The sequence below is a fragment of the Nicotiana tabacum genome, chromosome 11, assembly GCF_000715075.1.
Source record: "Nicotiana tabacum cultivar K326 chromosome 11, ASM71507v2, whole genome shotgun sequence".
NCBI classification, from domain to species: Eukaryota; Viridiplantae; Streptophyta; class Magnoliopsida; order Solanales; family Solanaceae; genus Nicotiana; species Nicotiana tabacum.
Window position 1 is genome coordinate 91825408 of NC_134090.1, and position 12821 is coordinate 91838228.

The 12821-nt window shown below is 35.3% G+C and overlaps 1 protein-coding gene across 4 annotated transcripts; it reads right to left on the reverse strand.

The window, feature by feature from the left end:
* Positions 1-3008: 3008 nt before the first annotated feature.
* LOC107817471 (uncharacterized) lies at positions 3009-10124 on the reverse strand. Of its 4 annotated transcripts, none has more exons than XR_001655197.2 (6): positions 9743-10122; positions 7176-8109; positions 6601-6696; positions 6370-6506; positions 3619-4027; positions 3009-3397 (listed from the first exon to the last, which is right to left on the reverse strand). XR_001655197.2 is itself a non-coding variant. In XM_016643305.2 (5 exons), the coding sequence occupies exons 1-5, from the start codon at positions 9985-9987 to the stop codon at positions 3847-3849; spliced, it is 1593 nt and encodes a 530-aa protein (XP_016498791.1). In that variant the 5' UTR covers positions 9988-10124; the 3' UTR covers positions 3432-3846. The 4 variants fall into 4 exon arrangements, 2 of the variants coding, with proteins under 2 accessions (XP_016498791.1, XP_016498792.1); XR_001655196.2 differs by having other exon boundaries at positions 3491-4027; XM_016643305.2 differs by lacking the exon at positions 3009-3397 and having other exon boundaries at positions 3432-4027; positions 9743-10124.
* Between the last annotated feature and the right edge of the window lie 2697 nt (positions 10125-12821).

Genomic DNA, 12821 nt, shown 5'->3' on the forward strand with positions numbered 1-12821 from the left:
TCACAAAATACAAACACCAATTCAACCACGAGTTCACTCGTACTCAAATCTGATACCAAAATCTCAATCGAACCCCAAAAATTCGGTTGAAGAACTTCCCACTCTTTTCGCAATTTCTCAACCCAAAACCTTAATTAAATGATGAAATTAACGATAGATTAGTGGGATATAACAAAAAACGAGTAAAGAATCATTACCCAATTGTTTCCTCTGAAAATCCTTCAAAATATCGCCTCAATCCGAGCTCTCTATCTCAAGTTATGAAGAAAAAGACAAACCCTCGATTTTGAAATATTTATATCTGCTCAGGAGAATCCTTCTTCGCGAACGCGGAAATTGCCTCGTGTTCGCGAAGCACAAAAAGCTACTGACCAAAAATCCTCTTACATGAATGTGAGGGACCACTCGGAACACGGAGCTTTACTTGCCAGACATTTCGCGAACGCGTAGGCTAAATGCCTGGAGCACCATCTGACCGTTCCTCTACGCGAACGCGTAACACCTATCGCGAACGCGTAGACTCAATGCTCCACAACTTCATGCCGCGTAGACTCAATGCTCCACAGCTTCACGAACGCGGGAACTACATCGCGTACGTGAAGAACAAAACTTAGCTGGCCTCCCAGATAACTTACGCGAACGCAAGACCTCTCTTGCGAATGCGATGACGGAAACCAGCAACTGAAGCACCGGATTTTCTACAATTCCAACAAGTTCAACTCTAGCCCGTTAACCACCCGGAATCCACCCGAGGCTCCCGGGACCTCAACCAAACATACCAACAAGTCCTAAAATATTATACGAACTTAGTCGAGCCTTCAAATCATATCAAACAACGCTAAAAATATGAATCGTACTCCAATTCAGGCTTAATGAACTTTGAAACTTCAAACTTCTACAACCATTGCCGAAACCTATCAAATCAAATCCGATTGACCTCAAATTTTGCACAAAAGTCATATTTTATATTACGGACCTACTCCAACTTCAAGAATTGGTATCCGACCCCGATATCAAAATGTTTACTCCCGGTCAAACTTCCCAAAAATTCAACTTTCGCTATTTCAAGCCTAATTAAGCTACGGATTTCCAAATCACAATCTGGACACGCTTCTAAGTCCAAAATCACCCAACGGAGCTAATGGAACCGACAAAACTCCATTCCGGAGCTGTCTTCACACAGTTCCAACTACGGTCAAATTCCTAGAATTTAAGCTTTCATTATAGGGACTAAGTGTCCCATTTCACTCAAAAACCAAAAATAAATCCTCCCATCAAGTCACATAAGCATAAAATGATACAGAGGAAGCAGTAAATAGGGTATCGGGGCTAGTACTCTCAAAATAACTGGCCGGATTGTTACACTATTATTCTGCATTCTTCGTCTATCAAGCTAAATCCTACAAGAAGTATATTGAAATCAATAAATATTTATTTCCACGTTAAGTTAATGAGTCACGGGCTTCTATTCCAATTTTTCAGCATTAATTTTCATCTAGCGTTTGTTTTCTTGATATTTTCAATACGTGCACATATATTATCCTTTTAGTATTTATTAAAATTTAAATATCTCAATTGGAAAGTATGAATCCGAAATTCAAAACTTAAGAAAAAGAGAAAAGTTGAATTTTTGATACAATCCCAAAAAGAAGAGATGATAGTACTCTAATCGATATACTAAAACAAATAAAAAGACTTGATTCTCTTTCAAGTGCTTATAGAATAATACTCATTCATTTCAATTTAGATGATTTAGTTTGACTTGGCACAAAGTTTTAGAAAAAAAAGACATTTGAAACATGTGGTCCTAAAAACTTAAGGGGCAAATGCTTTATGGGGTCATGACATTTTTGTTGCTATAAAAGCTTATTATTAAGAGTAATATGAGTAAAATGAAAAGTTTAGTTAAATTATTTCCAAATATAGAAATGTGTCATTCTTTTTGAAACGGACTAATAAGGAAAGCGTGTCATCTAAATTAAAACAGAAGGTGTAATAAAAGTTCTTGTAACAATTGCCTCTGGCCTCCTTCGATCACAAAGTAGAAATTTAAAAAATAAGTTTTTTTTAAAATTAAAATTGATAAAATCTTACTTAAGATCAACCATGGTGCAAGAGAGATTGAATGGATCAACCATATTATCAATTTAAAAAGAATTATTAGAAGAAATTGATTATAAAATAATTATTCGTAATTTTACATTTCAAAAAGCTAGAAACATAAATTTCAAATAAATAACATATATGAATTTTTTTTAGGAAAAAGGTTAAAGGCCTCTTACAAAAGTTTGGCTTTAGGTTCCAATAGCACCTAGTCGCCCCTGTACCAATATCATAACCGACTTGTAAATATCCTAGCAATCATTATATTGGCCACAAGTTCATACCACCATCATAATTGATTTGCAAAATATTTTGGTAAATCGTCATAATTGGCCATAAATTCTGACCATTGACATAGTTGCCATGCGAAAAATTCACCAATATGTTTAGCTTCAAGAATGACCCAAATCAACTTCAAATGACTTCAAATTTGATATATAACCCTCCAATATCAATTTCAACTTCAATGGTTAGATTAAACATAAACCTTCAAAAATCAATAAATTCACTATTTCTTCTTCAAAAAGTTTTTTTTCAAGCTCGAACAAAAACCAACAATGGTATTTCTTTATTTTCTCAACCAAACTAATTCAAATCATCAAAGACAGACAATATAAGTTCAATGAAATATTACCTACTTAATTTTAATTACAAATAAGTAATGAATCTTCAATTTTCTATATCACATTTCATTATTTTTTAATTTTAGCTGTGTCATAATTTATTGGAAGAAAAAGAAGGAAAATATGAAAGAAGAGAAAAAAATGCAGAAGGATGAAGTAGGAGAAGAAGAAAAAGATACAGAGGAAAGAGGAAAGAGGAAAGAGGAAAGAGGAAAGAGGAAAGAAGAAAATATAACAAAAAGCTAAAAAGAATTAATGGGATCGAAATACAAATGATGATGACCAAGTGAGACTTTTTCATGCATTCATGATTCATCTTAGCATATTTTCATCTAGGCATTTCAGATGATCAGACTTTCAGGTTTCATTCTCTCCTCCATACATATTTGAACACTCTGTTGCACACGAGAGTTTATTTGATCTTCCTATTCTTAGGTACTTTTCACAATATCCATCTTACTACTCTTTATAAAATTCAGCTTGGTTATTATATCATCATCAAACCAAACATGAGGCAGACTGATGATATGATGCTTTAGCTTAAACTAAGTTTACCATTTCTTTTTCTTTTTTCTTGCAGGCTCTTTTTGCTTCCTTTTCCCCTTCTTGGTTATGCATATAAGGCTCATCAGATTGGTATACCAAGAGCTGCAGCAACGAGTACCTCAAGCCTAAAAAGGAAAGCGACAATACAAAAGTATTATAGCACAAAATAAGTAAGCATTGACAATTGAATTTGAAGTTTTAGTTATCACATGACTGACCACAAGGGTCTTTTGCATCCTCTAAATTAGCATGGAGCCTAATCGACTTCACATCACGTATGAAGTTTCAATTACTAAGCCTAAAATTGTGATTGCCTCTGAGAACTGGACTTCAATGCCAAGCTCACCTGCTGGCTTTCTCTGGCTATTCTTCAGACAAGAAGCTTCAGAGAGATGCCAATCTTCCCTGCAATGTTGTTTGGATCTCCGATCCGACTTGCTAATTTCCAACCGCCATGTATTTCAGTCTGGTCTTTTACGAAAAACAGGAAAAGAAAAGGAGGTATAAATATTATTTGGGCAAACTTCTGTGTCCCTGAATGAACGAGTGAAAGAACAACCCGAAATGAATGGCATCATTCTCTTTTATCCTCCTCAACAACTTCTCCTAGCCCAAACACATGATCTGCTGCAATAGATGCCTTCCTCTCCTTCCTTTCCAGTTTAGACACAAGATCTCCTCCCACTATTACTCCACTGCCTGTGAGGGACAGACCCTCCTCATCATCATCAAGAGTCTCCCCTGAATATGCGTATCTGTAAAATTGTGAAGAGGTACCAAATTAGAGACTATTTTCAGAAAAACCTAACAAATAAAGGACTAACCCCAGCAGACCAAGGAATTTGTAGACGAACCAAAACTTTGCATGAGCGAGAGAAACACAAGATATAAAATAAAATTATCTTTTCTTTTGCAAAGTAAAAAGCAGTCACCACCAGCAACACAAGAGGATATATGCTACAGATCCATCAAAACTCATCGAAACTAGACCTTAAATAAGTAAGAGAAACAAGGAAGGTTGGACTTGCCTAATCTTAGAAGAGTTGGGAAGGTACATGAAAGATGTCGAAGGTTCATAGGGATGGCAATTGGGGTACGGCAGGGCCTATTTAGCATTTTTCCAGAATTTGCCCTGCCCCGCCCTATCAAGCCCTACCCTGCCCTACCCCGCCCCGTTTAGACTATCGTTCATTTCATTTTTATTTTGTAATATTCTATTCAATTTTTATAACTTTTTTACCTTTTTAATGAAATATTTAAAATTAACATGTGAATAAGAGTTGTTTATGTATATTGTTCGAACAAAATGTCTTATATCAATGTTATTAGTGATATTAATTATTAGTGAATGATGCTAGAATAAATGGAAGCTACATAGAGTAAAAAAATATTGTAAGGAAAATCAGGCATATGTAATGTGGTCAAATTTATTTGTTGAATTGAACGACTCACTACAGTGTAAGATGGAGACAAAATATTATATTTTATTGGCTATTAATCAATTCCAATCGCCTTATTATGGGGTGTAAGAGTGTAATCTATAGTAGATTATTTTCTTTGGTATTTACCCAGAGACTCTTAGTTTTGCTCTGAAGATCTAAACTAGGAGTAGTAAACGGGCGGGGCGGGTCGGATATGGTTCGGATCGAAAACGGGATGAAAAAACGGATCAATTATCCGGCCCGACCCATATTTAATACGGATAAAAAACGGGTTAACCGACAGATAATATGGGCTACCCGTATTATCTATGAATTCTTGTATATGATCACTTTTGGGAGAATTCTTAGTCTCCTTAACTTGAGGAACCTCCAATTTGAGGCTTTACAAATGTAAAAGTTAGACCCATTGATTATCCATTGGTTACTTATTGGTTATCCATTTTTTAAAGGGATAATATGGTTCTAATCCATATTTGACCCGTTTTTAAAAAGTTCATTATCCAACCCATTTTTTAGTGGATAATATGGGTGGTTAACTGTTTTCTTTGAACCATTTTTCCACCCCTAATCTAAACATATGATTTTACAGAAAATGTGATTATTAGAGCAAAAGGAAATCAAAAGAAGATTTTCTCATATCTTTGTTATGATATATTTGAAACAAGGTGAGAGTGGAAATACTAAAACATTTGTGAGTAAAGCGATGCACATTTTTATGAAATCTTTATTGGAAATTACAAATCAAATTAATGAAATAATTTTTTTTAGAAGACAATCAAATAATGACAAATTTCCTTTCAATTTGGAGATGCTAAACCGAGGACATCAACGATTTTGGCATTTCAAGAGTTCATCCTGGTCATTTTATCTGGCACAAATTTTAATTATAAACATCGGTCATTTAACTTCTTATTGGGAGATAATTAGAAAGGAAATATTTTTCTAATAATTAGTAGAAAACAATTGGAAAGGTCAACTCTACAGCAGGTGCACTTTATACATGAAATGCATTATAATGTGTAAATGCAAATACTGTTTTCTGTTTCAATTAATTAAGATATAAGTTTTGCCCCTTAAGGACAGCATTTTACTTTCGCTTAGCATGTTCAAACTAATAGGAAAGGAGTAATGCTCATTCATTTTAATATAACTTGTCAATTTAGGAGAGAAATATCAAAAGAACCACTAACATCTTTAAACTCACATTGTTATACTCGTGCAAAACAAAAACAAAACAAATTCAGCAAAAACTATTTATACAGATAAATATTAACAGCTAAAAATGATTCCAAACAAGTCCTATTTTCCATCCAACTCCACATATTGAAGGCAACGAATATTTGTTACTCTGGGCACTTTGTCTTCCCATACTCAATATAGATCTCTTATATTCACTGATAATGGACAGTGCAGTATCATTTTCTTCTGTAAGCAAAAGACTCAATTTACAGCAACAATCACATACTCACAGCTAGTCATGCATATGTACCATGCTTTCCATTTATAAATGAATCAATAGCCATCACTAACATGCAACACATTTAGAAGTATGTCTTAATCCTCAATCCATTTGCAGTAATCTTCGGCCAGTAACAATAGAAGCAAGCTATACTAATTGCACTGACAAGAAAAGGAAGGGGACAAGGATTATTCACCTGGTTGGGTTATTCGAAGGAGCCCAGAGAATGCATATCACCGTTAAAAGCAAGTATGCTAGTATGGTCCAGAAAGCAGGGATAATCCAGGCTCTTTGCCACAATTCACTCAATGGATCACTTGCATTAAAGTACAACTGCATAAACAAATATATTAATTTCAGAGAGTAATCAAGAAAAGAGACTTATAATATTGAGGAAAGAGAAAGGGAATAGAACGATAAAGAATACCTCATAGCCAATCCAAGCAACAGAGAGCAGAACTGAAACTGCTAAAGAATTGGTAAACTTTCGGTACAGTTCAAGCTTGGCCACGCTTCTACGAATCTGAGGTACACATGGGCAAAGAAGGAAGCCTTCAGATTCAATACAAGGATGTTTGTGTTTTCCTCCCACATTGAATAAAACCAACACTCTCCAGTCAAAAAAAGAGAAAAACAAAACGTACACTGTTGAAATTTTATAAAACTTCTCCTTGGGTTAGGAAGACTTAAAGAGAGTAATGAACTATGATGGAATCAAAGATCAGTGCAATTGTTGAGATTCTCTATATCTCCAACATAAGTGCATTTGCAATCAACTATACATCAACCAGAGTTTAAAGGCATCAGGTATCCGCCAAACAATTCAAAAGAAAAAAGAGTATATTTATGATGAAAATGCGATTATCTTGTAGTTTGAGCAAAATGAGATTCAGAAAGCAGAGAATATGGCAGTATATAACTGATCAACCATCTTGTATTTCTTATTAGTATTTTTAACCAATCTCTAACTAACAGAATACAGAGAAAGAAAGTTTTTATCACCTGAAGCTTCTCTAAAGTTTTGGATAATGAGGAAAATATCCATACAATGAAGCAGGAATCTAATAAAGCAACAGGTAACACCAAAAAGATTCTCGCTTTTCCGGAGAAGTCGTTGATATTTCCCAAATGTTCAACCAGCTCCAAGGCTTCAGAAGCTAGAAAGTATACCACACCCAGAAGAAGTACCTTTGAGGTTATACCGCCCAGTGTGGGCCGTACAACACCATAACCCATTGAAACGACTAGAAGAAGTAAACGTGAGACGGTCTTCTTTATAGCACTGAAGGTAACAGCCCACATGGTAATTCCCATTGGCCTGCTACCTGTGGCATTAAAATTTGCATATTCAAAATACCAAAGAGCCATTTCACACATTCCAAGACCTATCACGGCAGTAATGTGATAGTGCAACTGTATTATATCCTTCCAGTGTTGTACGAAACGTAAAAACCACAAGAGACCAAGAATGAGGTACGCTAGAGACATCAAACCATAAAATGTCATTAGTGGTGCCATCTTCCCAGGTAGATAGCCTTCTGGGTTTCTCCAAACACTTCTACCACTAATTAATGTCCCCTGGAGTTCTGGATTGCAGAACATAAAATAGAGATAATACATTCCAGTCTTGTTGATCTCGACAGTCTGGAGTACCATATTAGCCTCTTCATTGTTTCCTTCAAAGGACGTCTGAATCCGCTTTGGCCACCCAGGGTTCTCAGAATCTTGATGGATTATAACCTCTCCTACCTTGCAGGATCCATCCTTGGCAAGAGCAGGGGTGCAACATATTGCCTCAGAATTAAGATAGGATCCTCCAATCATATTCCTGTCTTTGACCTCGACTATTATGGCTTCAACAATTCCAGTACTCTGCTGCATCTCATTTTGCTTATTTGCAGCCTCCTTTGTTCTTCTAAAGGTGATTGTCTCAAACCTGAAATCATTATGCAAGAAAGCAATGAGTCACTAAAATTATTCATCACATATTTTGGACATTCTATTTATAAAACACAACAGCCATCATAAAGACAATAGCGAATTCAGTTCAATCTATTAAAGATAGAGAAGAACTTGGTCATGCGAGGACAAATATCAAAACATTTTATTTCTGGAAAACATCTTGAAACTTTCGGCTAATTAAAAATATCCAAACTTCTACTCCATATGACTTATTTCACCTCAGAGTTGTTGTCAATCTCTAACCATAAAAAGTCTCATCAAAACACTATCCTAATGCTGACCCTACCATTTGTAGAATTATTTTATGCCATCAACTTTTATATGCAACCAACAACAATGATATACATAGTGTAATCCCACAAGTGGGGTTTGGGGAGGGTAGGGTGTATGCAGACCTTACCCCCATCTTGTGTAAGGTAGAGAGGCTGTTTTCGATAGACCCTCGGCTCAAAGAAAAAACAAAGCAAGTTTGAAAAAAAACTTTAGCAAAGAAGCCATGTTGAAAATACTAGAGAAAATAAACAATAACGACAACAAAATAATAAGATACCGACGCAAAGGAAACAACAGGTAATATAAAGAAATTCAGAATAGGATAATACGAGAATAATAATAATACTACTAATATGTAGAAGGAGGAGTAGATAACGTGCTCCAAACTGTCACCTATCTCTCACTCTCACTCTCACTCTCAAGAACGTGAGTCAACGTTCCTCGACTACCTACTAACCTTCTACCCTAATCCTTGACCTCCACACAGATAGGATCATGTCCTCGGTAAGTTGAAGATGTGCCATGTCATATCTAATCACCTTACCCAACACTGATGATTAATAGATGGAGAGAATTTTAGTAATGAAGTTACAATTGTAGGGGAAGTGGCGAGGATGAGGAAGAATGGGGGGCGTAACCGTGTAATTAATAGAAGTTAATAAGTGAGTTCTTTTTTTTTTTTTAAATATAGCACATAAATAGATATAGACTGAAGTTTGCAAAGACCCATCGCAGCTTCCTCAATTGCTGAATAAAACACTATTGTCCTGTATGGAAAATCTCCCACTTTACTGTAATCTAACATAAATGGTTGAGAAAACCTGCTGCAATGTGTAGTTACTTCTTCTGAAAAATGATCCATAAATTGATTTCCAGGTCAAATATATTTTTTTAAGAAAATAATTTCCATGAAGAACATTGATCCCTACCAATTGCTTAACTAACATAACTTTCGTGTTCCACACTTTGCATTCTTAATCTCTTTGAGTGTCAAATGTGCTATGCAAATAATATGTACATATCACCCATATTTTTTCAATAACTTTTGCTGGCACACTAAAAAGTCTGGTTGGACATACTTTTCCAGAATAAATTTATCTACCTAACTCATTCACTTTGTAAAATTGCATTCACAAACCATCTCCTTATTTTCAATAACTTTTGCAATCCTCATTTCAAATCTAGTAGAATCTCAAGTTTCTTCCTTGTAATTTTTCTAGCCAGCTTTGATTCAGGATCACACCTACATCTACAAGTTTCAAAACAACAATAAATTCTCAAAATTGAAAAAAATAGCCAAATGTATAAAGTGGAAAAACACAAAAATTGGGTACCTGATGAAAGACTTGCCAGTAAGGGGTTTATTATTGGTGTCATCAGAAAGAGGAAGGGGAGAATCTTGCACCTTAGAAGCATAAAGACCTTCACTACCACCATGGAAGAAGAATGAATTAAAACGAGGAATAAAAGCTTCATTCTTGTACTCATGGATCGACCCTTTTACTCCCATTACCCAACTGCTCACAATTAACACTAGTCCTCCAATTATCAGATCACATTTATCCTTTCTACATCTCATCTTCTTCTGGTTCAGTAGATGTGTAATCGTCGTACGTTGAATGTACAAAAAAAAAAAAAAAAAAAAAAGGGTTCTTTGAGAGTTGGCGTGAAAAAGGAGGATGAATGAAGAAGAAAGTGAGAGTAAACACCGGTTATGGGTATTTGTTTGTCAGCTAAAGAAATAAGAGATTAGTAGCTTGTTAGTACTTATTAAAGTAGAGGAAATATTCCTCTGCTATTATTTACTTGTGCCACTCATTATATTTTTCGTTCATTTTTATTCCTACCGGTCACAAACTTTGCAAACTTACCCCCAACCCTAACGTCCCTCCAATGTGGAGGCCAACCCTTCTAATATTTTATCCATGTTAGCCGCCAAGTCAGCAGGTCCCACCAAATAAAATGTTATGTCAACATTAGAAGTAATTTAATCCTCAAATAAAATTGAAGGTTTTTTTTTTCCTTTTTTTTGCATTATCTTTACCCAGCGATTTCATATGCTCATTTTAAACTAATTGCGCATATTGAAATGAACATGTGTTCATGTATTCTCTTAGAGAAAATCGAATGAATAGAAATTTTGAGCTAATTTTTTTCAATGTTTAAATTTTTCATACTATCACCGATTTTCTCTCTATTTCTGATGAAAAACTCTTAAAATTCATCTCTGTACTATAAAAATTGTTTCCTTACTGTTTCAGATCTTACAAGTTACATTTTGGGCAGTTTATTGGCTGTATCTTTTTATGGATTGGCTCAATTTTTTCGAATACATAGTCTGGTTTTGGTAGTTATTCTTTCTTCGTCTTCTATCCCCTTTTGTCGCGCAGTAAAATGTTTAAGAAAATTATATTTTTTTTATTATTTACGCTGGATGAAGGAGTGGAAAAGTAGTGGTATTTTTTCCATTTTAAATCAAGATCTATAGATCTCGCCTATTTTCATGCTGGATGAAAATGAAGAAGAAAAGGGAATAGAGTGAGAAAGAGTAGAGGTAGTCAGTTGTGGTGGCCTTGTGACTTTTTCGGCGAGTTTTGCTGGTTCCATTTGCTGGTTTGGGTGAACGGGTTTGTTGTTTGAATGACGAAACATGAAGAAGGAGAAAGGAGACAAAGAGGAGAGCCAGTACCGTTGAGGTTAGTTTTGCCCGTTGAAATTTTTTCCGGTGAAATACCATAGTTTTCGGCGATTTTGGTATGAGTTGAGGGAGAGAAGATAAGTGAAAGGATGGAGAGGTGAGGAGTGGGGGTCGTTTATGTTAGGGTTTTAATTTGGTGGGGATAACAGCTGACATGGAAGCTGGTATGGATAAAATTGATGGGGTCAGCTGCCATAATGGAGGGACGTTAGATTTAGGGGTAATTTTGCAAACTTTGTTAACTTTAGGGACAAGAATAGACGAAAAGTATAATGGGTGGCATAACTAAACAATGAGCAATAGTAGAGGGATATACTAATGAACAATGAACAATGAACAATGGTACTAATTACGTATTAAAGCTTCAGCTAAAGAAATAAGAGATTAGTAGCTTGTTAATACTAATTAAAATATGGTACTAATTACGCATTAAAGCTTCAGCTAAGTCGGGGAAAATTTTATTTAGGGCCCATGTGTTATATTCTAGTTTTCAACAAAGCATTTAGGCTGAATATATATGTAGCCCCTTAAATTTGTCAAGTTTTTTTATTTAGACACTTTTAAACTAAATGGTGTACCTATTGAATACTTCAACTCAAATAATATTATGCAATTGAATACATATTGCTAATATCACACAGCATGTGTAATACACTCTCCTTTCAGAAAGTGAAAAGCTGTGAACACGTGATTTTTGCCCTATACATGAGTTATTCCCAAAATTCAAACAAAATAATTTCTTTGTTATTTTACAATTTTTATGAATTTTGTGGCATTTTTTGTTGATTGTGTGCATTTTTATTGGTGCATTTTTAATTCATATGAAAAATATAAAAAAATATATACTGGACATTTGCATTTAGGATTTAATTTTATATTTTAGGATTAATTAGTGGCTAAGTTATTTTTAGAACGTAATATGGAGAAAATAACAAAAATAGTCCGCTTTTGAATTTTTAATTGTTAATTGTTGAATTTGTTGCGAAATAAGTTTTAAACAATTTTAGGGATTAATTATCTTAACGTTGAAAATATATTAGGTCTTTATTCTTATTGTTTTTGCATTTTTATAGAGTCAGAAAAATAATAAAGAAAATAATACAAAATGAATTGGAATAATAAAAGGAAAACAATTAAAAAATTGGTCTTAATTGAAGACCAAATTTGGGCCAAACACGCAGCCCAACAGGACCAAGCCCACACCCCGTTTCAACCCGGCCTGCCCCCCCTTTAGCGAAACGACGCCGTTTAGCATCGATCAATCCGGGCCGTCGAGGTTTATTAATCCAACGGACGAGAAGCTTGGATTGTTTAGTATATTAGTGTCCAAACGTTACCCCCCCCATCTCGTCTCTCAGACCTCACCAATACCCCAACCCTAAAAAAACAGCCACCCTCATATCCTTCGCCGGAACCCTACCGCCGGCGAACGCCACTTATGCCATCGACTATCAAATTAACACCATGTGAACGCCTGGGCCTCCTCTACCCAACCCCCATGGCCTTGTCTCTCGAATCTGCCCGGAGCAGCTCGAATATCAAATCTAAAGTTTCCGGCCAAAGCCCTCAAGCAAAATCTCCATGATTTCGGACCTTAATAGCCCTAACCATGGGGTTTCTTATGAAAACATATGGTTAGGGATATTACGGGTCAGAAATTCTGGGGAGTTTTGGAGTAACAACCACTGGCCAGAGTTTTTCGTGTATCAGTGAAT